Raw genomic sequence first — 26,673 nt, 5'->3', positions numbered from 1 at the left:
TATTTCAAAGCTCACAAAAATGTGGTTATGCAAGTCACATGCGTGTACAACTGTCCCCTTATTGGTCAGAGTTTTCTCAGCGTCATCCATTAAAATGATTTACAAGTTCACTCCATGAGCATATTGTGGCTTTTTTGTACTGTCAGGACACACGCAAACACTATACGAATGTAGCCTTCATTCCTGCTGTTAAATTATATCCATATTAATTCAAGCGCGCTCTCTCTATCTCTCGGCGCTGTCTAGTAGGCGAGACACATGGAAACACTATATGAATGTTATAATGCAGCAAGAATGGAATCAAGGCTTCGTCAGGACTTGCACAGATAAGCGTGATTACACAACATTTTAAGATGATGAGCTGCTCTTTGGTTTTTAACTGCAGTAACTAATGTGCTCACTACAGGATCAAACACTGCTGCATTTTATATAACGCATTCCCACTATGAAATATGATATCATTTGGGTCATTGGTCCGTTGGGTCGGATTTCTTTCACACCACAAGCGAACCGCTCCAGAGTTCGTTTGTAATCGGGTCGAGACCACCTCGTTCAGACGGAGCGATTGTTTTGGTGCGGGTCCGAGCGCGATTGCCATGTTCACATATGCCTAAACAAACCGAGCCAGGGGAGAAAACGCACCAGGTTCTGAAACAAACGTTCAGGTGTGAAAGCACCCTAAGTCAGACGGCCTTAAAAAAAAAAGGTAAAACAACAATGTCGGACGATTTTGAAGTTGGAGGAGAAAGTGGGATAGTTTTTCGCCCTACCGCGGTACTTCCGCTGTGACCTTTCCAACGTGAATACGTAATGCATGGAGCATCTTAGAGTAGTGCAAGACGAGCATTTTTGGTTAAAAAGTATATAATTTTTATTTTTTTATTAGAAAATGGCTGATGTTTTCTCTAGATAAGACTCTTATTCCTCGTCTGGGATCATGTAGAGCTCTTTGAAGCTGCACTGAAACTAACATTTGGACCTTCAACCCGTTGAACCCCAGTGAAGTCCACTATATGGAGAAAAATCCTGGAATGTTTTCCTCAAAAACCTTAATTTCTTTTCGACTGAAGAAAGAAAGACATGAACATCTTGGATGACATGGGGGTGAGTAAATTATCAGGAAATTTTAATTCTGAAGTGAATTAATCCTTTAATGCATTATACTTTCTAAAGGTGTGTTCAATGAATAGACAAGTATTATAACTGTTGTTACAAAAGACTGTATGCATTATAAGGCTTAATTAATGCAATAAAAATACATCTAAAGTGCATTATATATATGAAGGTTTTAAGTAAAGTGTTACTGTATTATTATGAGGTATCTTACTAGGGTTTGTAACAGAACTTTTGACTTTTTGATGCAGTTGAAATGGAAACTGACAGGAGGAAGCAAGCGCATGACATCACTGTTGGCTCATATGACTTCTCTGTGTTTTTCTCACCATTTGCTTTGTCTAAAATCTGCCTGTTGGCCGTATACCTACCCATTCAGAATGTGTCAGCAGTTTGGATGTCGTCATTTACCTCTTTTATAACTCAAGTATACTGCACTTATCCCAGTGTGTGTGTCCTTTCTAAAGCCAAGTAGGGCATCTCCTCTGGACTGCATTAGCGCTGCTCGAGTAGATGCCGTGGAAGTCACTGGCTGTTCCTAATCCAAAACAGTCGGCTGAAGGTTTCAGAGACCAAGGTCGTCATGACAACAGCATGGTTTCCAAGCTGGGAATACTTGACCCACGTAAGAGAGTCGAGTCTGATTACTGAGCGCTGAAATATCAGCTCCATCATGCAGAGAGGCCATTTTTTCCTGCCTCATCAGCCCTGTTCAGCGCATCTGAACTGGGTTATGGTTGCGTAAGGAGTGTTTCGCTGCGAGGGTCAGAGTTTGTGATGGCATTTCACCACGTCTTAGCGTTGGATTGTGACTGATTGTTGTTGCTGTGTGTTTCAAAGAGATTTCTGTCACAGCTCACTTCTGATCAAATTAAATGAAGGAAAAGATTTAGTGTTTGAATCCAGATTGACTGGATTCAGTAATTGAAGAACACAGGTGGTTTGCTAACACACTGTTTTGATGGTTTTATGTTTTTATTTTGGGCAAAAATAGGTTGTTTTAAATGTTTGCCCAACCTGCTGGGTAGTTTTATTTAACCCAACTATTGTTTAAAAATTGCTATTGTTTAAAAACTCATTCACTGGGTTAAAACAACCCAATCGCTGGGTTAGAACAACCCATTTGCTGGGTTAAATCAACCCAATCGCTGGGTTAAATCAACCCAATCGCTGGGTTAAATCAACCCATTCACTGGGTTAAAATAACTAATTCGCTGAGTTAAAACAACTCATTCGCTGGGTAAAAACAACCCAATTGCTGGGTTAAGGGTTAAAACAACCCATTCACAGGGTTAGAACAACCCATTCGCTGGGTTAAAAGAACCCAATCGCTCTTTGGGTTAAAACAACTCATTCGCTTGGTTAAAACAACCCAATCGCTGGGTTAAAAGAAGTCATTCTCTGGGTTAAAACAACTCATTCGCTGGTTAAAACAACCCAATCACTGGGTTAAGGGTTAAAACAACCCATTCACAGGGTTAGAACAACCCATTTGCTGGGTTAAAACAACCCCCCTTCGCTGGGTTAAAACAACCCAATCGCTCTCTGGGTTAAAACAACTCATTCGCTGGTTAAAACAACCCATTCGCAGGGTTAAAACAACCCAATCGCTGGGTTAAAACAACCCAATCGCTCTTTGGGTTAAAACAACTCATTCGCTGGGTTAAGGGTTAAAACAACCCAATCGCTGGGTTAAAACAACTCATTCGCTGGTTAAAACAACCCAATCGCTGGGTTAAGGGTTAAAACAACCCAGTCACTGGGTTAAGGGTTAAAACAACCCAATCGCTGGGTTAAAAGAACTCATTCTCTGGGTTTAAACAACTCATTCGCTGGTTAAAACAACCCAATCGCTGGGTTAAAACAACCCAGTCACTCTTTGGGTTAAAACAACTCATTCTCTGGGTTAAAACAACCCAGTCACTGGGTTAAGGGTTAAAACAACCCATTCGCTGGGTTTGTCCATTTTCAACCCAACTTGGGTTGTTTTTAACCCAGCATTTTTTAGAGTGTAGTTTGTTGAAGTATTAAACTAAAGTAAAAATTAATTAAGCTATTTAGTCTAAAATAAAATGGCAAAAGCACATAATAAAAATCCTAAAAATAAAACTAAAAATGTAAACTGCAAATATAAAAATAAAATCTCATTCAAAAAAGTAGTAAAGACTATAATAGTATATAAAAAATATCAAAATAACACTTCTTCAAACTAATTGTGTCAAAGATTTTCTGGCACAAACAGGACCGTGGTTGTTTGAGAAACTCGTCTGTAAGTGATCATTATTATGCAGTTGTTTTTGACACTTCAGGCTGCACGTAAACGACACATTTCACCTGTAATTTCACAGTCAGAACATGATGTGATCCCACAGACATCCCAATCCCTCAATTTCCATAATGATTATTAAATCCTCACGAACAGCACGTCTCTGAAGCGTCTCCTCCCGTAGTCACTGTTGAACCTGTTTGAACTGATGTTCATCCCACAGACTGAGCTCTTCTGAATGGACTTGTGTACGATGGACCCATCAGACTTTGCTTCATCCACACCCGGAAAATAAATGTGCAGCTGCCTGATGGTTCAAAGATGACCAATTCATTGATGACCTCATCTGTGTTTACATGCACTGATGCATACCTGACTAATTGGTTTTGCTTGAGGTGTGAAGTTTTAGTCATAGTTTCTCACAAACTATCCCTTGAAGTATATTCTGTGACTCTTACTGTTTCTTAACAAGGCAATGTATGAAACTTTGCTGGGATCCTCAACTGATTGCAAAAAGCGTTTAGCTCCGACAAGGTACCACTTTATTTTAGTGAAGTAGTTACACATTCCTACATGTACTTACTATAGTAAGAACAGTAAATTGCGCATAATTAGAACCCTATAGTAAGTACATGTAGTTAATTAATATTACTTAGTACTTATTACACTGTAACAACGTCACCTTAAAATAAAGTGCAACCTAAATTGAGTTTTATTGATATTTGATCAGTAATGACATCTAATATTTGTGTGTTTGCTCGTTTTGCAGCTGAGTTTCCAGCACAAAGTGGGCGTCCTGTATTGTAAAGCGGGTCAGAGCACAGAGGAGGAGATGTACAATAATGAGAACGCCGGGCCGGCGCTGGACGAGTTCCTGGATCTGCTCGGTCAGAGAGTCCGACTGAAGGGCTTCACCAAGTACCGAGCACAGCTGGACAACAAGAGTATGTGCTAAAGCTAACACCATGTACAGACAACACAGTGTATATTGTGCTCTTTTATATACTGTATACACTCTTGGGGGGAAAAAAATGGGCCAAGCCCAAAATGGCTAAACACTAAGCAATTTTGCAATTCTCGCTAATTTTCTGACCAAGTGATTTGTGATTAAAATGGTTAAAACCATTGAAAGACCACTAAATATTTTGCCATTTTGTGCTTGGCTTGTGCTTGGCTTGTGCTTGATTGTGTGTGTATATTAGGGATGTAACAGTACATGTATTCGTATGGTTCGGTTCATACAGTCAGACGATGAATACAGTCAGTCACATGCGATCGACACTCCAATCCAGAAGGGGGCGCATGTGGTAATACAACGCTGTTTGCTAACTGTGACAACAGGAAAAGAGCAGAAGAAGAACAGTGCATACGCAAATAACTTGAGCGCTTGCTTGAAAACAAAGTCCTCTAGGTCGAATGCGTCTTTCTGCGCTCATGGACAAAGAAGAATACTTTGAAAGGCTCGCGCTCTCAACTGTGCGCGAAACGGAGCGGAACATTTGAATGTTTAAATATAGTTTAAGTGGAGCAAATTGTAACACTCCTAATGCACAAGTTTTATTTTTCATTATTCTATAATTTTGTACTTTTATAACGCGAGATGCTTTTCAGTTTCATAGCTGATTGTGACCTACTAACTTTTGTTTTTATCAGCCCTGCAAAAAAATATGACCTATGAAAGAGTGTATTCTGTTTACTGCTTTGTTCTTAATATCACACACAGTTTCTGCCAATCTCATGTTAATCTTGAGTACCTATAGAGTAGTAGTGCATCCTTCATATCGTCGAAAAGTCTTTAGTTTTATCATATTTATAAAAGATACATACGCTGTACCGCGTCTTTCCGAAAACAGTCGAGCGCCTGGAGGCGTGCCGTGTGAGCGGAGCTAAAGAGTGACGAGCTGTCACGAGCACGCGCAGCTTTTGTGTAGAGATCGTCTGCAAGCTATCAATGATCAGCTAAACAAATATATTTAAACACACACAATACACCATCACAATATCAATGGATAACTTTTGAATCCCTATAATGAATATAGCGTATGAATGATGAATAATGAATTCACTACGTTCGTGTTGTTTACATTATATGCACTTACGAGCCTATTGCCAACAAAACAGACATTTGAAGCAGTTTTACTCTCCACCTGCGGTTCCGACCGGGATCATAATTGCTGTGACCGCTCCATCCTTCAGTTTCAAACGATCTGTAAATCCAGCGTAGAACTGGGCCTTGTTTATGAAACCATAAGCGCCGATCCTGAGGGCTCGAGCAGCTATTCATCCATTCATTTAACCAATAAAAAAGTGATTGAAACTATCAGTTTCTATGGTTATTTTAATAACAAATATCACAAGCGCATCAATGTAATGCGTGAGCACAAAACTCTCAGCTTAACGCTGGGTTCTTAAGCTTCTCTTTCCCTCACAACCAAAAACACACTTTTTTTGGTGACATTGTTGATTTCGTGAAGTCCTGTGACCTGTGCAGCGCTGCCGACGACTTCCATAAAGCCGAACGCGCGTTGATGGGCGTGCTCCTGCTCTCTCGTTCTGGTCGACGTGTGCACGCGCGCTCTTCCGGGAGAACATACTTGAAAAAAAGACCGTGAGGATTTGGAAGAGTATTTTTGGCACAGAAATACTCCGTCATACGTCCAACTCATGTTTTGAAACTTTGCCCATGTTTAGCAAGAGAATCCAACTCTTTAACAGTGTAAATAAGTCAGAATGCATGAAATAGCATTTCAACAGCTTTTAGGATCCAATTCCCACTATTAACTAGTTGTTTATTATCATGCATATTACTAGAATATTGGCTGTTTATTAGTACTTATAAAGCACATATTAATGCCTTATTCTGCATGACCATATTCTACATCCCTTAAAGGGATAGTTCACCCAAAAATGAAAATTTGATGTTTATCTGCTTACCCCCAGGGCATCCAAGATGTAGGTGACTTTGTTTCTTCAGTAGAACACAAATGATGATTGTGGTCTGTCAGTCGTATAATGCATGTCAATAGGAACACCGTCTATAAGAGTCAAAAAAACATGCACAGACAAATCCAAATTAAACCCTGCGGCTCGTGACGACACATTTATGTCCTAAGACATGAAACGATCGGTTTGTGCGTGAAACCGAACAGTATTTATATAATTTTTTTACCTCTAAAACACCACTGTGTCCAACTGCCTTGCGCATCCGATTGGTGAGGTCTGAACACGCTCTGATGACGGAAGTGATGTCTCGCACTCATTGAAGGATAAGCGCGAGACATCACTTCCGTCATCAGAACGCGTTTTGAGACCTCACCAACCAGGATGCGCAAGGCAGTTGGACATAGTGGTGTTTTAGAGGTGAAAAATTATATAACTGTTCAGTTTCTCGCACAAACCGATCGTTTCGTGTCTTAGGACATCAATGTGTCGTCACGAGCCGCAGGGTTTAATTTGGATTTGTCTGTGCATGTTTTTTTGACTCTTATAGATGGAGTTCCCATTGACATGCATTATACGACTGACAGACCGCAACGGTTGGAGTTAAAAATCATCATTTGTGTTCTACTGAAGAAACAAAGTCACCTACATCTTGGATGCCCTGGGGGTAAGCAGATAAACATCACATTTTCATTTTTGGGTGAACTATCCCTTTAATCCTCTCCAATCCCTAAGCTTAACCACTATCTTACTAACTATTAATAAGCAGTAATTAGGGGTTTATTGAGGCAATAGTTAATAGTGAGAACTGGACCCTAAACTAAAGTGTGAAACATTGTTCCTATTTCCCGTACCAAACTGGGACCCCAAAACCGAGGTGACTTCTGTGTGCCGTTTCCCCCCTAGTATATATATATATAAATGGTTACCATTTATATATTCATATTCATATTCATATTCATATACTGTTACCATGTCCATAACAATACCATGGTAATTTCTTGTAACTCCTATTATAGCAAACTTTGTGTAAGATCTCAAAAGTTTTAAACACCCCCTCACATCTGCACGTCTGTTTCTGATTGGAGCTGATGGTGCATGAGCTGGAGGAGCTGATGTCTCTCTTCCGCTCATCAGTGTCTCATGCTGAGACGTACCTGGCGTAACGTTAAATGAACCTTCTGTCTCTAACCCAGAGAGATTTGACCAAAGCTGCACATATTTCTGCTTGTGTTTTCTTACTAAGAGAGAAACACAGCTTAAACCAGCCTAAGGTGGTCTGCTGGTCTTAGCTGGTCACCAAGCTGGTTTCCACTGGTCAGGCAGGTCTGGTTTGATCATTTTAAAGGGTTAGTTCACCCAAAAATTAAAATTCTGTCATTAATTACTCACCCTAATGTTGTTCCAAACCTGTAAAACCTTCGTCCATCTTCCGAACACAAATTAAGATATTTTTGTTGAAATCCGAGAGCTGTCGGACTCCTCCATAGATAGCAGTTTATTTACCACATTCATGAAAATATATTATCACTTTTTTCAGTGATAATGTTGTCAGGGCAAGTAAAAACCGAGTCAGCAGAGAAAAATGTTCAGTCCTGTTTCTCCTCTCTGTGTTCCCTTGTGGCCCAAACACAAGATGTTGTTTGTCCTGTTGTTGACAACTCTCCTCCGTTACAGCGGACTCGACCGGCACTCACTCTCTCTACACGACCTACAAGGACTATGAGCTGATGTTCCACGTCTCCACACTTCTGCCCTACACACCCAACAACAGGCAGCAGGTCAGTGTCCTCATTTTTCTGAAGCCCACTTATATTCTTCATGCTAATGAGCTCTCTTGTGATTGGCTAATGTCTTCACATAGGGGTTCTGATTACCCTGATTTGTTTTATTATGTGATAATTACTGGTACGTTCCATGATATGTCCTCTTTAACAACTAGTTGAATCATTTTACCAATACCTCTGTTGGTATTTTTGGTGTCTTTAAAGAGTTAGGGATGTTGGGATGTGTTGGTGCTTTTCTGTCGGCTGATCCTGGAGGGGATCGGGCTGTGATGTGTGTCAGATTCTTCTACAGGTGGAATAGACGAATCCACTGGTCTGCTGGAGACGCTCTGATATACGTGGAAATCAGAGCAGTGAGACCAGTCAAAGAGATCAACATCTACTTTAAACCTGAAACTTAGGGATAAAGGAGTTTTGTATTAGGAATCGGAAAAAAATCCATCCATCCATCCATCCACCCACCCATCCATCCATCCATCCATCCATCCACCAGTCCATCCATCCACCCATCCACCCACCCATCCATCCACCAGTCCATCCATCCATCCATCCATCCATCCATCCATCCACCACCATCCATCCACCCATCCATCCATCTACCCACCCACCCCCATCCACCCTCCATCCATCCATCCACCCATCCATCCATCCATCCACCCATCCATCCATCCATCCATCCATCCACGCACCAGTCCATCCACCCATCCATCCGCCCATCCATCCATCCATCCACCCATCCACCCATCCATCCATCCATCCATCCATCCACCCATTCATCCATCCATCCATCCACCCATCCACCCATCCATCCATCCATCCATCCACCCATTCATCCATCCATCCATCCATCTCAAATCATGCTGGAGAACATGATCATCAGGTTCTGATGATGATATTGTTGTTAAGTTGAAGTAGTACTAATGAATATAGTTCAGAATAATTATTTAGAAATCAAAATATAGATTTATAAATCTGAGTATATAAATGTAACTCTGAATATATATATATTATATATATATATATATATATATATATATATATTATTCTTTTTCCCACTTTTAAACAATGTTTATTGATTTATTTTTTTTCTCTCAGGTTTGAACATCTAATTATGTCTAACCATTCTGAACTGTACAACATATATGGATTCTTCGCTTTTTATTATTTTATTTTATAGATTTCAAAATTGTATGCATATGCATTTTTAAAGCATTTACTTCTTTTTAGGGAAGAAAAAAAAAAATGTGACAAAGCTGGAATTCAGTGGAATTTTGCCAATCCTGCAGACTGCAGATAACTTCACTTTTATAAAACGTCTGGATTTGATATGAAATTATAATTGTCAAATTTGGTAGATGCATTAAATGTAATACCATTAAATGTACAGTACTCGATATGTTTTATATATCATAATAGGTTTATAGTCTATCAAATGCATAAACTTTGGTAGAGCCACTCCAGCCGCATCACTGTCACTTGCGTCTCTGACAGTCGATTGGCAGGATTAGAGGATTTTCTGTCTTTTTCTTCTCCAACTTCAATTCTGTTCGATTGCGCAGGATTAGCGAATAAATCCCTGGCCGTAAGCTTCCAGAAGACCCGGGCACAGTTCAGCCTCTCATCTTCTCATCCGCCCCGTCTCACCCATAATCCTGTTTGTAACCCTTGGCCACTCACAGGAAGGCAGGCACACAGTTAATATGACATCCGTATAGAGCGGCTCAGGGTTAATAGAATATATTGAGTTCCTGACTCTGTCGACAAACGCTCTTATCCAACATCTATGAGATATGAAGGCTGACTGTTCTAGAAAAAAATTCCCAGATTCAGGTACTTATGCATGATGAGCTTAAGAGATTTTAAATAGTCTTCCACAGCATCTGCAGGCGTCTTCTGTGCCATTTATGGCACCAAAATTACACCAGATGGCACATTGCTGGTGATTATTTGCATTTTTTTAAAATATTTTAATAGCTCTTTTATATTTTTAGTCTGTTTCTTTTTGCTGTGAAAAGAATTTCCTTCCTAAATTCTTTAAACCTCCTCAGACTGCTTTGATTTAAGAGCCAAACACAATGAATATCCATCCAGCGTTTGGCAAATGTGTTAAAAATTAACCCTAATTACAAAAAAGGATTAAAAATGTGTTTCTTTTAGAACATATTAGCCGAAATGAACTGGATTGATACGTCATCTTTTTTTCAAGGCACTTTGAAGCTGATGGACATGCAAATACAATTTCACATTTCCAAAACCCTCACTTCCTGTTCATGATGGTGTTTGAACTGTCCGTTCACCTCTGTTTGTTCACTTCTCTCACCAGTTGCTCAGAAAGAGGCACATAGGAAATGACATCGTCACCATCGTGTTTCAGGAGCCTGGTGCCTTGCCCTTCACACCCAAAAACATCCGGTCCCATTTCCAGCATGTGTTCGTCATCGTTAAAGTCCACAATCCGTGCACTGAGAATGTCTGCTACAGGCAAGTGAAGCAGCTGTCTGAGAACGATGCCTTTGATTTACATCGTAAATTATGATAGCTATTAAGAGAAATGAAGTGATTGTATGTACCATAGATGTCTGTTACTTTGAAGAGAAGAGTATCAATGAAGCTTAAGAACCTGCTTTAAATGCTGGAGGACCTAAAGGAATCAATCATGTGTCTAAATGCCTGGCTTGCCTGTAATTTTTGATCTTCTGTGTAAAAGCAGTGCCAAAGGCTGTTTGAGTCATTTCATTACTGCAATTAAAGGGTAAATTCTGTCATTATTGACTCGTCCACATGCCGTTCCAAACCGCTTTCTCTCATCCGTGGATCACAAATGAAGAAATTATAAAGAAGGTTTGAGCTCTTTCCCATGTAATGAACCTGCAGAAACCAGTGGCTGTAAAGCCCAAAAAGGGGTAAAAATGTGCAAAGTAATATTAAAACAGTCAATATGATTTGACCATCGTATATATTATAAGTCTTCTGAAGCCATACTGTAGCTTTGCGTGAGGAACAAAGCTAATTTTAAGTTGCTAATCACTGATAATCTTCACTCCCGTCTCGTGCTTTATTGTTAACTAGAGCTAAAACTAAAACTATTAAAAATTTCATGGAAATTGAGATAAAGCTTAGATAAAAATATAAATAAAAAAAATAAAAACTTACAAATTTAGAAATGTCGTGATCAAAGAAAAATGTAAATGTTGATTATTTGCAAAAAACAAACAAACAAACAAACAAAAAAAAACGAATAACTGCTTTTATATTTTTTGAAAAAGTTTTGAAAAAATTTCTTCCTAAATTCTTTAAACCTCTTCATGGATGGATGGATGGGTGGATGGGTGGATGGATGGTTGATAGATGGACGAGTGGGTGGATGGATGGATGGATGGATGAGTGGATGGATGGATGGATGGATGGATGGGTGAGTGGATGGATGTATGGATGGGTTGATGGATGGATGATAGATGGACGAGTGGATAGATGGATGGATGGTGGATGGGTGGATGGATGGATGATAGATGGACGAGTGGGTAGATGGATGGATGGTGGATGGGTGGATGGATGGATGATAGATGGACGAGTGGGTGGATGGATGGATGAGTGGATGGGTGGATGGATAGGTGGATGGATGGATGTATGGATGGGTTGATGGATGTATGGATGTGTGGATGGGTGAATGGATGGATGGATGGGTGGGTGGGTGGATCGGTGGGTGGAAGAATGGATGGATGGATCGATCGATGGGTGGGTGTGTGGATGGATGGATGGGTGGATGGATGGATGGATGGATGGATGGTGGGGGGTGGATCGGTGGGTGAGTGGATGGATGGATGAGTGGGTAGGTGGATGGATGGATGGATGGATGGATTGGTGTGTGGATGGGATGGATGGATGGATGGATGGATTGGTGGGTGGATGGATGGATGGATGGATGGATGGATGTGTGGATGGTGGATGGTGGATGAGGGGATGGATGGATGCATTGGGTGAGTGGATGGATGGATGTGGTGTGGATGAGGATGGTGGATGGAGATGGATGGTTGGTGGGTGAGTGGATGGATGGTTGGATGGGTGGATGGAGGATGGTGAGGATGGATGGATGGATGGATGGTGGGTGAGTGGGGATGGGTGTGGATTGATGGATGGATGGATGGATGGGTGGATGGATGGATGGATTCATGTTCACTGCTGCTTTCATTGTGAAAGATTGCATGAAATTTCTTCAAAATGTCTCCTTTGTGTTTCATGGAAGATAGAAATGACAGATTTTTGCAATTTCTTTGAAATGTTATCAGATCTGTGAAGTGCATCTTGAGCAATATGGTGAAGTGTGAATTGCATTAGCTACACCAGACATTCCAATCTCTCTTTGTGACCTTTGCAGTGTTGCAGTATCCAGATCAAAAGATGTGCCTCCGTTCGGCCCTCCCATTCCTAAAGGCGTGACCTTTCCCAAGTCAGCCGTCTTCAGGGACTTCCTGCTGGCTAAGGTGATCAACGGGGAAAATGCGGCCCACAAATCTGAGAAGTTTCGTGCCATGGCGACCCGTACACGGCAGGAGTATCTCAAGGACCTTGCGGAGAACTTCGTGAGCACGACGACGGTGGACTCTGCGGTGAAATTCAGCTTCATCACGCTGGGGGCCAAGAAGAAGGAGCGTGTGAAACCGCGGAAGGACGCACATCTCCACAGCGTGGGTGCCGTCACCTGGAGCGTGGTGGCCCGAGATTTCGGACAGTCGGCAGACGTGGAGTGCCTGCTGGGGATTTCCAACGAGTTCATCGTGCTGATCGAGGAGGAGTCCAAGAATGTGATTTTTAACTGCTCCTGTCGGGATGTCATTGGTTGGTCTTCAGGCATCATGAGCATTAAGATCTTCTATGAGCGTGGAGAGTGCGTGATGTTTTCCGCACATGACAACTGTGGAGAGGACATCAGAGAGATCGTACAAAGACTTGAGGTAAGAACTTTCTTGTTCTTTAAAGGGGTGGTTAATTATGATTTGACTTTTTTAACTTTAGTTAGTGTGTAATGTTGCTGTTTGAGCATAAACAACATCTGCAAAGTTACGACACTCAAAGTTCAATGCAAAGGGAGACATTTTCTTTTACAGAAATCACTTTTTAAAGACTACAACAAATGGCTGGTAGGGACTACAGTGAGCTTTTTCACGGGTTGGTGACATCACAAACCCCAAAATTTGCATAAACTCCGCCCCCGAGAACACACAACAAACGGGGTGAGGCCGTGTTGGGCTGCTTTAGAGAAGAGGAAGAGTTGTTGTAGTAGAGTGTTGTTGACATGCCGTCATTTTACACCGGACTGCTTCACAAACGAGGGTCAATTCAACGCTGGATTTGCACAAAAGATTAACATGACGGCACATGCTAGTCAATGAGTTGAATCAACTCCACAGCAACTACATAAATTTATCCACTAACCATTCAGAAACGTCTAAAAGTTGTAACTTCTTCCTGAGTCTCTCCATCAGTGTCGACTCCGGTTTGAACAATGTAAGGCTGAACACCGTTACTGACAATCCTCATTTTGGCTGCGTGAGATTCTCCAGCTTTGTTGTTGTTGAGCGACCGAAGCGTGAGCTGTTAAAGCTCCGCCCTCTTCTGGAAAGGGGGCCGGGAGCAGCAGCTCATTTGCATTTAAAGGGACACACACAAAACATAGAAAGGCAGAGAAAGCTGTAATATGGTGCTGTGACTGATGAGCTCAGCTGGGTTACCTGGATGGTTTGCTCACACCCAAATAGGGGCAAATTTGACAAGCTATAATAAATGATCTGTGGGGTATTTTGAGCTGAAACTTCACAGACACATTCTGGAGACACCAGAGACTTATATTACATCTTGTGAAAGGGGCCCCCTTTCCCTATCCCCTACCCCCTTTAACTACCTAATTTTAAATGCATATTTATTAGGTATTTCATTTGAATATATATTTAGACATTATCAAAGACTGCTTTTTGTCACAGTTTAGATTTTATTTATTTATTTACTATTCATATAGTGTGCAATATAGCTGTTTGTGAATGTAAAAGGTCTGCAAAAAAGATAATGAAGTTATTGTCTCCTAAAAGAAAGAACTAATTCTAAACTAAACTGAACTGATTCTGAACTAATTCTAGTCTTATTTCCTGCTCAAACCTATGTAGGTTTGTAACACATTTGCATAATGCCAGCCTATGGTTTTCATTGGCTGCTCGCAAACAGCGTCTGCTTTGCCCCGCCCTCAAACACTGTAGTTGTAGCTGAGGCCTGGCGCCCGTTCTTCATACATGGATTACTCAGTTATATGGATTTTACTGTTGATGATTTGACATGATCCAGGATTGTGTTACCAAAGGATGAGGACTCATGCTGGAATTGATACTGTAAAACAGATGCCATCGTTGCTGTTCGTATCACTGTGTGGAAGAGCTGAAATTCAGATATGATAATGGGCTTTTGGTTTCTGACACGTGCTGTAAGCGGTCGACCAATCACAACAGACTGGGTCATCTGACCAATCAGAGCAAAGTAGGCTCTTGGAGAGGAGGGGTTTAGAGAGACCGAATCCTTTATTGAATCATTTCAGTCACTCTGAGAAAAGAAGTGATGCTGCAGTGTATAATATTGAAGATTGAAGTGTTTTAAAACCTGTTGGGAGACTCGAAACAAAATGAAGAACCTTTAAAATGGCATAATAGAGGCACTTTAATGGATGTTCAAACCACTAAAGTGCGGTATAGACCAATAGAAATCTTTTTGATTCAGCAGTGACCTCTTTGTGGGTGGAGATTCGCAACTTGGCAACATAATTTTAAATATTGCAAATCTCAGTGTAGAATATATTATCACCCAGCTCTAATCTGCTAAATGCGAGCGTAAGACATATTAAGATATTATGAACGTTAACATCATGATTTTAAAGCTGCTTAGAAACAATGTGTAATGTGAAAATTGAAAAATAAAATCTTAAAAACATTGGAACAGTAGTGCATGTTTAATTAAATAATTTAAACTAGCAACCAAACTCCCATGATGCCCAATTCCTGTTCAATTATTTGATGTGTCTTCAGGATACTTTCATTCAGATGTCTATCTTCTCATCTCGGTCCTTTCGCTTTTACCAAAACATGCTAATTCTTTTCCTCTCTTGGCTGAAGAAGTAAGTCTGCTTCAGTTGTGGTCGTGTTATCTTGGGTAACGGTCTAATTATTCCTTAAATGACTATTCTTTGGGGATATTCAGGCTTAGTCTTTTATCAGAAAGTAGTCTGTAATTAAACATTTCCGTCGTCTTGCTGTACGTATGTTCACGGCTACCTGTGAAGAACTGGGCCTGATGGAATCTGAGCCTTCTGAAATCATCATAATCTTCTTACAAGATTTCTCAGAGGGATCGAGTAATATCGATGGCCAGAATGTTTGACCGGTGCGGGTGTAGTGTTACTCTTGGCGGTGGTCCTGATCTATGTTCTTGGCTCTTGTCACTGCCCAAGCCATTTAAACTCACTCAGGTCTATCAGTATTTGGCTTTCGGATGCCGTCTAGGCTGTAGTAGCTTCTTGGATATCATTTCCCATAAATAACCTGATTCAAAGGCTCCCTCAGTCCCTGTGGTTCTTTTCTAGTCCACATTTCGGTGACATAATGCTGCATAGACTGGTGGGAAGACGCTGCAAGAAGAACGAGACGTGGCGCAGTGGTCAAAGATGTCAGTTTAGCGCATGTTTAAGGTATTTTAAAAACATTTAAAATATTTCAATATTTTTAAATAATTGTTTAATTTTTTTAAATAATTTATTTTAAAAAACTATATATATATATATATATATATATATATATATATATATTTATTTATTTATTTATTTATATATAAATCAGTTTAGCGTATGTTTTAGGTATTTTAAAAACGTAACTATTTCAATAATATTTAATTTTTTAAAATAATTTATTAAAAGAAATATAAATATTTATATATGAATTATTATTATTATTTGTATTATATTTAGTGCTGTAAAATCAACTAATCACGATTTAATCGCATTAACAAAAGTTTGTAAATAATATACAGTGTGTGTGTGTGCGTGTGTGTATGTGTATGTGTGTATATATATATATATATATATATATATATCACACACACACACGCACACACACACATACATACGCACTCACATAGATTATATATTTACAAACTTTTATGTTAGATGTGATTAATCATGATTAATCGATTTGAAAACACTAATTATATTATATGTTTTAGCTAATATATTACATGAAATATAATAATCTTTATAATATTTTACTTATATTTTATAAATAATTTATTAATGCATATATGCATGATTTTAATAAATTAAAAATACAACAATATATTATATGATATATTAATATATAATGTTATATTTTTAAAAAATCATTTATTGAAAACATAAATATTTATTTATTTATAAATTACATATATCAGTTTTTATTGGTATTATCTAATTAGTCTAGGAAAAATCTAACTCAAGGCTTTTTTTATGACTTTCTTTGAAATGTATATAGGATGGATAGTCAGTGGGTCAGCATACCATGTGAAGCAGTTTTTGTGCCACCAGTGATGCCTTAAAATGCTGTCTAGTTAGACTGCACACTATGTTTTGGAACAGAGATATTGATTTACTGTGAGGTCTCCTTGTTTATCGTCAGCGAGGACATAGAAAGGCAGAGAAAGCTGTAATATGGTGCTGTGACTGATGAGCTCAGCTGGGTTACCTGGATGGTTTGGGAACAGGGAGATCTCCAGGGATTAAGTGCAAGTGGGATTAGCATCACTCCTGTTTTTGGCCTCATTTCCTAAAGGCGATTTTGTGTACTCGGGACTGCGACTGCTGTCAGACGCGACGCTCCCAGAACAGATGTTCTCATTCGGGGAGCCGCTCAGAGTCATTATGAAACAAGCCCCGTGTCACCTGTCTGAGCGGTTTAGTTGATTTGATGGAGATTAGATATTCCCCGGTTAGTGACACAATGGGATTGCGTTCATATTAGGACACCAGCACTCTTATTTAGAAGCTGCGCACGGCAAAGCAGAGTAGGACTGCCAACTGTCTGGATCTTTCTAATTTAGTATTAATGTAAATTTGTTTTATTTACCATTAATTTATTACCATTAGTGTTCATTAAGAATGCATATACTGAATGCTTATATTAATATTTAATATTATGAAGTACTGGAGACATTACTTTTGACATTGAATTTAAGATATCAGAACTTCATTCATAGAACTGTTTTGCTTTGCAAACATCATCGTCAGCCTCATTAAATGAAGTCTCTCTCTCTCACTGTGTGACTTTAGAGCGTAACCCTCCGCAGCGCCGCACGCCTTCAAAGTCAACGCGCCGCAGGTCGGCACACAAGCTGAGGGTGTCCTTGTTTCTTAGAGCAGCCCCCCTCCCCACACATGCATCTCATACTGCGACAGACGAGCCAAACGGTCTCACCTCAGGGGCTCGCAGCACTGCGACTGTCTGTGTGTGTGTGTGTGTGTGTGTGTGTGTGTGTGTGTGTGTGTGAGGTCTGAGCGTAAGGAGGAAAATGACATCCTGTACCTGTAGAGCATCCAGCACTGCTCCTGGAGGACGAGATAAATTTGCATATGGAATGAGCCAATGAATATCAAGGACGGGATAGGTCTGATCGCTACTTATGCTAATCATGCCCTCTTATTTGACTTCCTGTGTCTGCTTTACTGCAACAAAAACTGTGCCGTTAGCAGTTAAAGGTGCTGTGAGCGATTTGAACATTTTGCTTATTTTCACTAGACACTTTTCTGGATGAATGGATGGATAGATAGATAGATAGATAGTATGACATGATAGACGAATTGATGGATGGACAGACAGAACGACAGATGATAGAACGATGGATGGACGGATGGATGACAGAATGATAGAACAATGGATGGATGGATGGACAGAATGATAGAACTATGGATAGATGGATAGATAGATGGATAGATAGATGGATGGATGGATGAGCACAACGATAGAACGATGGATGGATGGACGGACAATGATAGAACGATGGATGGATGGATGGATGGATGGACAGAACGATAGAATGATAGAACGATAGATAGATAGATAAATAGTCAGTATGACAGATGATGGACGGATGGATGGATGGACAGACAGAACGATAAATGGATGGACGGATGGATGACAATGATAGAACAATGGATGGATGGATAGATAGATGCATGGATGGATGGATGGATGGATGGAATGATAGAAGGATGGATGGATGGATGGACTGATAGAACGATGGATGGATGGATGGACAGAACGATAGATAGATAGATAGACAGACAGACAGTATGACATGACAGATAGACGAACGGATGGATGGACAGACAGAACAACAGATGATAGTTAGACGGATGGATGGAGGGATGAATGGACGGATGGATGGAGGGATGGATGGACAGAACGATAGAACGATAGATATATAGATAGATAGATAGATAGTATGACAGATGATAGATGGATGGATGGATGGATGGACAGAAGGATGGATGGATGGATGGATGGATGGATGGACAGAAGGATGGATGGATGGATGGACAGAATGAAAGAACGATGGATGGATGGACAATGATAGAATGATGGGTGAGTGGATGGATGATGGATGGACAGAACGATAGAACGATAGATAGATAGACAGACAGATGGACAGACAGAACGACAGATGATAGACTGATGGATGGATGGACAGAACAATAGAACAATAGATAGAACGATAGATAGATAGATAGATAGATGGACAGAATGAAAGAACGATGGATGGATGGATGGACAATGATAGAACGATGGATGGATGGATGGATGGATGGATGGACAGAACGATAGAACGATAGATAGATAAATAGATAGACAGACAGACAGACAGGCAGTATGACAGATAGATAGACGAATGGATGGATGGATGGACAGAACGATAGAACGATAGATAGATAGATAGATAGATAGATAGATAGAATGAAAGAATGATGGATGGATGGATGGACAATGATAGAACGATGGATGGATGGATGGATGGATGGATGGACAGAACAATAGAACGATAGATAGATAGAACGCTAGATAGAACGCTAGATAGATAGATAGATAGATAGATAGACAGGCAGTATGACAGATGATAGATAGACGAATGGATGGATGGATGGACAGAATGATAGAACGATAGATAGATAGGTAGATAGGTAGATAGATAGATAGATACCCTAGTTTGACTTTCTTCTGTAGAACTCAAAACATTTTTTTGAAGAGCAGTTCATGTCCAAACAACATTGGACCTCATGGACTTTTTCATGGTATGGCCAAAAATTAGTAAAACAAACTCTTAGAGTGTTTTACCAGGATGTGTTTTTCCAGAGGGCTGCTGGGATCTGGAGCGTGTGCACGTCTGTTCTGGACGAGATGCTGTCGCTCGGCCCAGAATCTGTCAGAAGGCACAGGTCTGGCCCCCGGCCCATCTGGGCCTCTACTGTCCCGTTTCACCATCTGTGGTGCACCTCCAAAGTCCTGGCAATGAGACCTGCACGCCTCACATCTGCAGACTTATTCTGAGCAGCTTCGTTTAGGCTGGGTGGGACGTTTTCTCACTTTACTTCTATTTGCATGTAGATTTGGCTGATTCACAGCAGTCCTCATCCTTAAACTGTGGCAAAATTGTTTTCTCTTCCATGTTAAAGAGCTTGCCATGTGAACACCCTTTGAGTTTATATTGCATTAAGACATTTTGTTGCTCATCATCTATTGGTGCATTATTCTGCTGATACACAACACCCCCTTCAGGGTATAATGTTTAAAGCATTAGGTGAAGCTTTTTTTTTTTTTTTTTCAGTGAATATTGGCCACCAGTCAGTGCACATAGGCGTTAAATCTCCCAATACTATATTGGCAGTGTTTCAGTGTATTGTCCAACACCTGTATAAATTGAGATTGACTGATTATGATAATTTTGGACTATATTTTGTTTTCCTTGAGCACAAAAAAATTGATACGGGAGACTTGTGTCCCAGTTAACAGGGAATAATCTGACAAGGTTCTCTCAAAGTTATGAACAAACGCTCTTCTGGTAACATTAATGGAATGTTCATTCAAAGTTATCTGGTCTTTAATAATGTTGTCAAATTAACACAAAAACATTATTTATGCAGCGTTCAAGGAACTGTTTTCTGAAACGTTTTAGTTTAACATTTTTTAAATGTTACTACTTGTTTTAGAATGTTCAGAAAACATTCTGAAGTAACATTCCCATAATGTTTGCAAAATCATAAAATGGAATGTTTCCTTAATGTTCGTATAACCAGGAAAAAAAACATTGTAAAACATTTAATAAAGCTAGTGCTAGTAAATTCGCATTTGAGAGTTATTGCGAGTTGCAATTGTGAGTTTTTATCACGCAATTCTGACTTTATATCTCGCAATTCTGACTGTATAACTCGCAATTCTGACTTTATATCACGCAATTCTGACTTTATATCACACAATTCTGACTTTATAACTCGCAATTCTGACTTTATAACTCGCAATTCTGACTTTATATCACGCAATTCTGACTTTATATCACGCAATTCTGACTTTATATCTCGCAATTCTGACTTTATATCACGCAATTCTGACTTTATATCACACAATTCTGACTTTATATCACACAATTCTGACTTTATATCTCGCAATTCTGACTTTATAACTCGCAATTCTGACTTTATATCACGCAATTCTGACTTTATATCACACAATTCTGACTTTATATCTCGCAATTCTGACTTTATGTCACACAATTCTGACTTTATAACTCGCAATTCTGACTTTATATCTCGCAATTCTGACTTTATATCAATCAATTCTGACTTTATATCACACAATTCTGACTTTATATGTCGCAATTCTGACTTTATATCTCGCAATTCTGACTTTGTCACACAATTCTGACTTTATAACTCGCAATTCTGACTTTATAACTCGCAATTCTGACTTTATATCTCGCAATTCTGACTTTGTCACACAATTCTGACTTTATAACTCGCAATTCTGACTTTGTCACACAATTCTGACTTTATATCTCGCAATTCTGACTTTGTCACACAATTCTGACTTTATAACTCGCAATTCTGACTTTGTCACACAATTCTGACTTTATAACTCGCAATTCTGACTTTGTCACACAATTCTGACTTTATATCTCGCAATTCTGACTTTGTCACACAATTCTGACTTTATAACTCGCAATTCTGACTTTGTCACACAATTCTGACTTTATATCACGCAATTCTGACTTTATATCTCGCAATTCTGACTTTGTCACACAATTCTGACTTTATAACTCACAATTCTGACTTTGTCACACAATTCTGACTTTATAACTCGCAATTCTGACTTTATATCACGCAATTCTGACTTTATATCTCGCAATTCTGACTTTGTCACACAATTCTGACTTTATAACTCACAATTCTGACTTTGTCACACAATTCTGACTTTATAACTCGCAATTCTGACTTTGTCACACAATTCTGACTTTATATCTCGCAATTCTGACTGTCACACAATTCTGACTTTATATCTCGCAATTCTGACTTTACATCACGCAATTCTGACTTTTATATCTCGCAATTCTGACTTTATATCTCGCAATTCTGACTTTACATCACGCAATTCTGACTTTATATCTCGCAATTCTGACTTTATATCACGCAATTCTGACTTCATATCATGGCGGAAACAAGCTTCCATAAGCAGGACAATGTGATCATGAGCGCTAAAACAAAACCTCAGCTCACTAGCTGTCTGCACGTATCTTTCTCTCACACGTTAGTCTAGGAAATCCTCAGCGTTGGATTACGGGACGGACTGACAGCACTTACTCTACATTTCGTCTGTTTCAACACCTTCTCAGCGTGCAGATCTGTGTCCGTTGTGCTTCACAGGGCTTTTACGGCGGTGAATTTAAGAGCTGCTGAAGCCTGTGATGTAATGTGAAGCGCTCGGGCAGACAGATTGCTCTCTTTAAAGGAGTTTAACAGAGAGACAGACACTGTGTGGGAAGACCGGGAAAAGACAGCCGAGAGTTTATCCTCCCTCAGAGGATTACCGCAGCATGGCTTTTAGTTTCTCACAGCTCACTTAACGCTTCTAACTAATGTCTGAGAGTTTGTTTGTTGTTCTACTTATAAAAACTCTGATGCTAATTGACCAGCAGTCCTTCAGTGTCACGTTGATCCGTCTAAAGCACAAGGTTGGGCTGTTTTAAAGTCAACTTCAAATCAAAATGTACCCAAGATTTGCTTGTTTGATACACATTCCTGACCATCTAATTGTTTTTTTCCTAAAATTTATTTATTTATTTATTTTATTTGTGCTATACATTTTATTCATTATATATTTACATAACATTTGATTTTTACATCATAGCAAATTTATATGTTTTCAGGTCTTCTAAATTGAATAATCTTTTGTTTGTAACTATATGTAAATGAAGATGAAGCAATACTAACATTTTGTGTGCTTTCATTAAAATAACCCATGCAAAGTCATTTTCATATGAATGGATATCAGTTGAAAATAAAGTCAGATTTTAGTCACATTTTGCTATTGAAGTCCAGCCTCAAGATTACAGCTGATTAGTCTGTTGTTTTGATGTGTAATTTGGATGCTTTCAGTGAAAACAGACTCAGGCTGTTGTGTTTTTAAGGCCTCATTCAAACTAATAGGTTGGTCATTGAATCAGGGGCTTTAAAATGCTTTAAAATTGCTAACAAGTGCAAATCAAGTTTACGGTGACTCACTCTCACTAGCTCGGCTTATTACAGTAAAGCTTTTAAGACGGATCAGCCTCTTCTCAGAGTTATTTACTGACTCACTCATGACCAAACCTCACGCTCCTGTGACCTTTCTCTCTGTGACTTCTGACTCTGCTGAGTAATGAAATGCACATTCACTAATTAATATACTTTCTTATATGTCCTCTTAACCCTTCACCTGCCCATCTAGTGTAGTTTTAGACCATAGTTCCCGTTGAGAGCAGTGATGGGCTGCTGATTTGGAGGTCAGCTCTTGTTAATGCTGTCTAATGATTGTATGACGGTGTAGTTTCACGTGACTGTGCAAGTGTGCTTCACTACAGCTGAACATGAGCGGCATAGTCACCATATCAGAATGACATGTTTATACTGGATTAATGCTAATTACTACACCCATTAGCAGACCAAAGAAAAACAGTCAAACCAGTTCAAAATGGGCAGGTCTTTAACGCTGTGATTTGTCATTTCTGCCCCACTAGCAGCACCAAATCACTATCACTACACAACACCCTTAACAACCACTCTTAGCAACGTAAACTGTTTGTTCTCAATTGATATTGTTCATAGAATCTTACTGTATTATGTAGAAGAGTATTGTGAGAAAGAGATCGATTAAACAAGTTTATTACCTGCATTCAGATTTAGCATTTTTCTTCAGGTCAGTCCTGTGTTCATAATAAAAAATCTGTTTAAATGTCTGATAACAGTTAAGGGGTTTTCCCGTGACTGACAGCGCTAGTCAAAGCATTTGTCAGTTGCGTCTTGTTCTGTGTTCACAACAATTCAGTCTTTTCAATGTAAAAGTCTTCGCTATTGACTGACACACTCATAAAAACAAAGTCTTTTAAAGTCTGCTTCGCGTCGTGCCTAACAACGCCCTTCAGCCGTGACTTATTCACGATACAGCACAGCCTCTCGTACCTTATTGCTTAGTTATATTATGTTTTATTATATTATATTATGCTACTTTAATAATTATATTAAATATATTTTATTTATTTATTTTTAGAAGTTTAAAACTTAGGGGTTTGTTTTAATTGTTATATTATGTTATATTAATATTTCCAATTTTTTTATGCATTTTTAGAAGTTTAGTACTTAGGGTTAGGTGTAATATAATATAATATAATATAATATAATATAATATAATGTTTTTTGAAGTGTAATGTTTGGGGTTTACTCAACTACTCTAATTGTATATATTATGTTTATATAATGTAATATATTATATTATGTTTTATATATATATTTCTTATATATTTTATAATGTGTGTTAGAGGTTTGTTTAATAGCTTTATAGCTATATATATATATATATATATATATATATATATATATATATATATATATATATATATAATTTTTTAGAATTTTAATATTTGAAGTCAAAGGTTTGTTCAACACCTTTAATTATATGTATTCTATAATAACATTTTTCATTTTTTTTGAAACTTTTAATACTTTAGACTTTAGGGTTACTTTAAGGTTAGAGGATTGTTCAATAGCTTTAATTATACATACATTACATTATTAAGGGTCAATCCCCGAAGGGGCGTTAGTTTTCTTATTATTTTTCTTAAGTCTATGGCAGCCCATAGAAATGTATGGTTAAAAGTTATGAAATGTCAAACCCTCTAGCACCACCAACAGTTCAAAAATTCACTCGTTTATGCTCATAACTTTTGAGGCGTAAGTCCTAGAAACTAAATTCTTCTATTCTGAAAATTTTCCTCTGATTCCATGGCTCATGCTGATACAATTGCACTCTATGACGTCATTTCCGTTATGAAAATTTTCCCGCCATTTTGAATTTTCCAAAAAAACGAATTTTTCGAACAACTCTTAGAGCATTTGTCCAATTTGCATGAAATTTTGTATGTAGCATCTACTCACACTCCAGGCAAAAAGTTATTAAAAGATTTTTGATCGGCCAATCCGTTCTCGTATAGCGCGTTAACGAATTTGACGGCGAGCACGCAAAAATGGATTTGATGTTGTATCTTCGCAATGATTTGGTGTATTGACACCAAACTTGGTATATGTCATCACGAGCATGACTTGGGGTACATGCATAGTATTGCCACAGCACCACCTACTGGTGCAGAGATAGGAAAAATGGCTATTTTTGCTTATAACTTTTAAATGCCTTGTCCTAAAATCATTCCTTGAGGCATGGCGAGTGGAACGATATCCAGTTTTCCTTGGTTGGCCATTTTGGGCGTCGGCCATTTTAAATTTTGTCATAAAATGCTGTTTTACGAACACATGAACGTATCATTACGAAACTCGGTATGATTTATCGAGGCCATATTCTGAGAGGACCTGTAAAGTTTTAGGTCAGCACCCCCTAGTGGTGAAGACATGTAATGAAATTTATGAAAATGCTTATAACATATGAAAAATTCAATATTTTGTCATTTAACTTGCATCAATAGATTTGTTGGCTTATGCCAAGTCCTGCGATACCAAATTTGCCATATTCTACCATACTTGTTATCCGCCATATTGAATTTTATTCAAAACCTACTTTTTTGAACTCTTCCTACAAAATTTGTCCGATTTGTATGAAATTTGGTATGTAGCATCTACAGACACTCCTGACAAAAACTTATTAAAAGATTTTTGATAAACCCAACCGTTGTTTTATACTGCGTCAACAAGTTTGACTGCGAGCATGCTAAAATGTATATGCGGCTGTATCTTTGCAAAAGTTTTGTGTATTGACATGAAACTTGGTACATTTCATCACAGGCATGACTTGAGGGTGCATGCAGAGTTTTGTCATAGCGCCACCTACTGCTCAGAAGTTATAAGCCATGTTATTATGTTATAAGTGCTTTAACTGATGTAATCTAAACAGCTTTATCCTAACCTCATGATCACAGATGTCCATGTTTTCTGCCCTTATTCGGCTTGACCCGGTAATTGCTGCTAGCAGTTGTATTTTTATATTGTGTTCATATTTTAAAATGTTTTATTTATTTTCAGGCTTTTATACTTAGTTTTAATTTGATCTGACACAAAAGTATTAAACTCTGCTTTTCTAACCTTCATAATGTTTCACTGTAAATATTTCCACCTTTTGCCACAGGACAGAAGGCTCTTTCTCTCCACTGACTCATGGCATCGTCCAGATTTCTACTTTCTCAAACACATTTTCCCTCGAGTGCCCTTGTCTTTATTTCCATATGAAAGGCTCTTTAGATTGAGAGAACATACACTCACGATCCGTCCCCGGCTGGATTTAAATGTTGCCGCGGGATGTTGGTTTTATCTCTCTTTTTGGCATTTTTCCCTGTTACCATCTGTCCTTCACGTCAGAGCTACTTAAAGGAATAGTTCACCCAGAAATAATTCTGTCATTATTTACCTACCGTCATGTTGTTCCAAACTCATATGTCCTTTTCTTTTCTTATGTGAAGCACAAATGGGAGAATTTTGAAGAAAGTCAATGCTGCTCTTTTTTTCCAGATGTGCCAAGCTTCAAAAACAAAAACGAATCTTTTATGAAGTCATATGATGCTTTTTGTGACTGATAATGTGGACTATATTGTATGAGTCCAATAGTTCCTGTTGATTTATAAAGCTGATTTTTCTCTCTCGATCCAGATTGTCACCCGCGGCTGCGAGACCACAGAAATGACCTTACGCAGGAACGGTCTTGGCCAGCTCGGCTTCCACGTCAACTTCGAGGGCATCGTGGCTGACGTGGAGCCGTTCGGATA

The 26,673-nt window shown here is 38.9% G+C and overlaps 1 protein-coding gene across 1 annotated transcript in view; it reads left to right on the top strand.

The window, feature by feature from the left end:
• LOC127525357 (signal-induced proliferation-associated 1-like protein 2) overlaps positions 1-26,673 on the top strand; it is a 212,317-nt gene that overhangs the window by 73,500 nt on the left and 112,144 nt on the right. The window contains exons 5-9 of the mRNA XM_051917853.1: positions 4,149-4,323; positions 7,997-8,100; positions 10,430-10,587; positions 12,482-13,058; positions 26,558-26,673. The exon at positions 26,558-26,673 is cut by the window's right edge and continues 159 nt beyond it. Of these exons, the coding sequence (XP_051773813.1) occupies positions 4,149-4,323; positions 7,997-8,100; positions 10,430-10,587; positions 12,482-13,058; positions 26,558-26,673 (1,130 nt within the window). The remainder of the gene's footprint in view (positions 1-4,148; positions 4,324-7,996; positions 8,101-10,429; positions 10,588-12,481; positions 13,059-26,557) is intronic.

This window comes from Ctenopharyngodon idella, chromosome 13 (genome assembly GCF_019924925.1).
Source record: "Ctenopharyngodon idella isolate HZGC_01 chromosome 13, HZGC01, whole genome shotgun sequence".
In the NCBI taxonomy this organism is placed as follows: domain Eukaryota; kingdom Metazoa; phylum Chordata; class Actinopteri; order Cypriniformes; family Xenocyprididae; genus Ctenopharyngodon; species Ctenopharyngodon idella.
The sequence above is the reverse complement of the archived record's forward strand: the minus strand, read 5'-3'. Positions and strand labels throughout refer to the sequence as shown.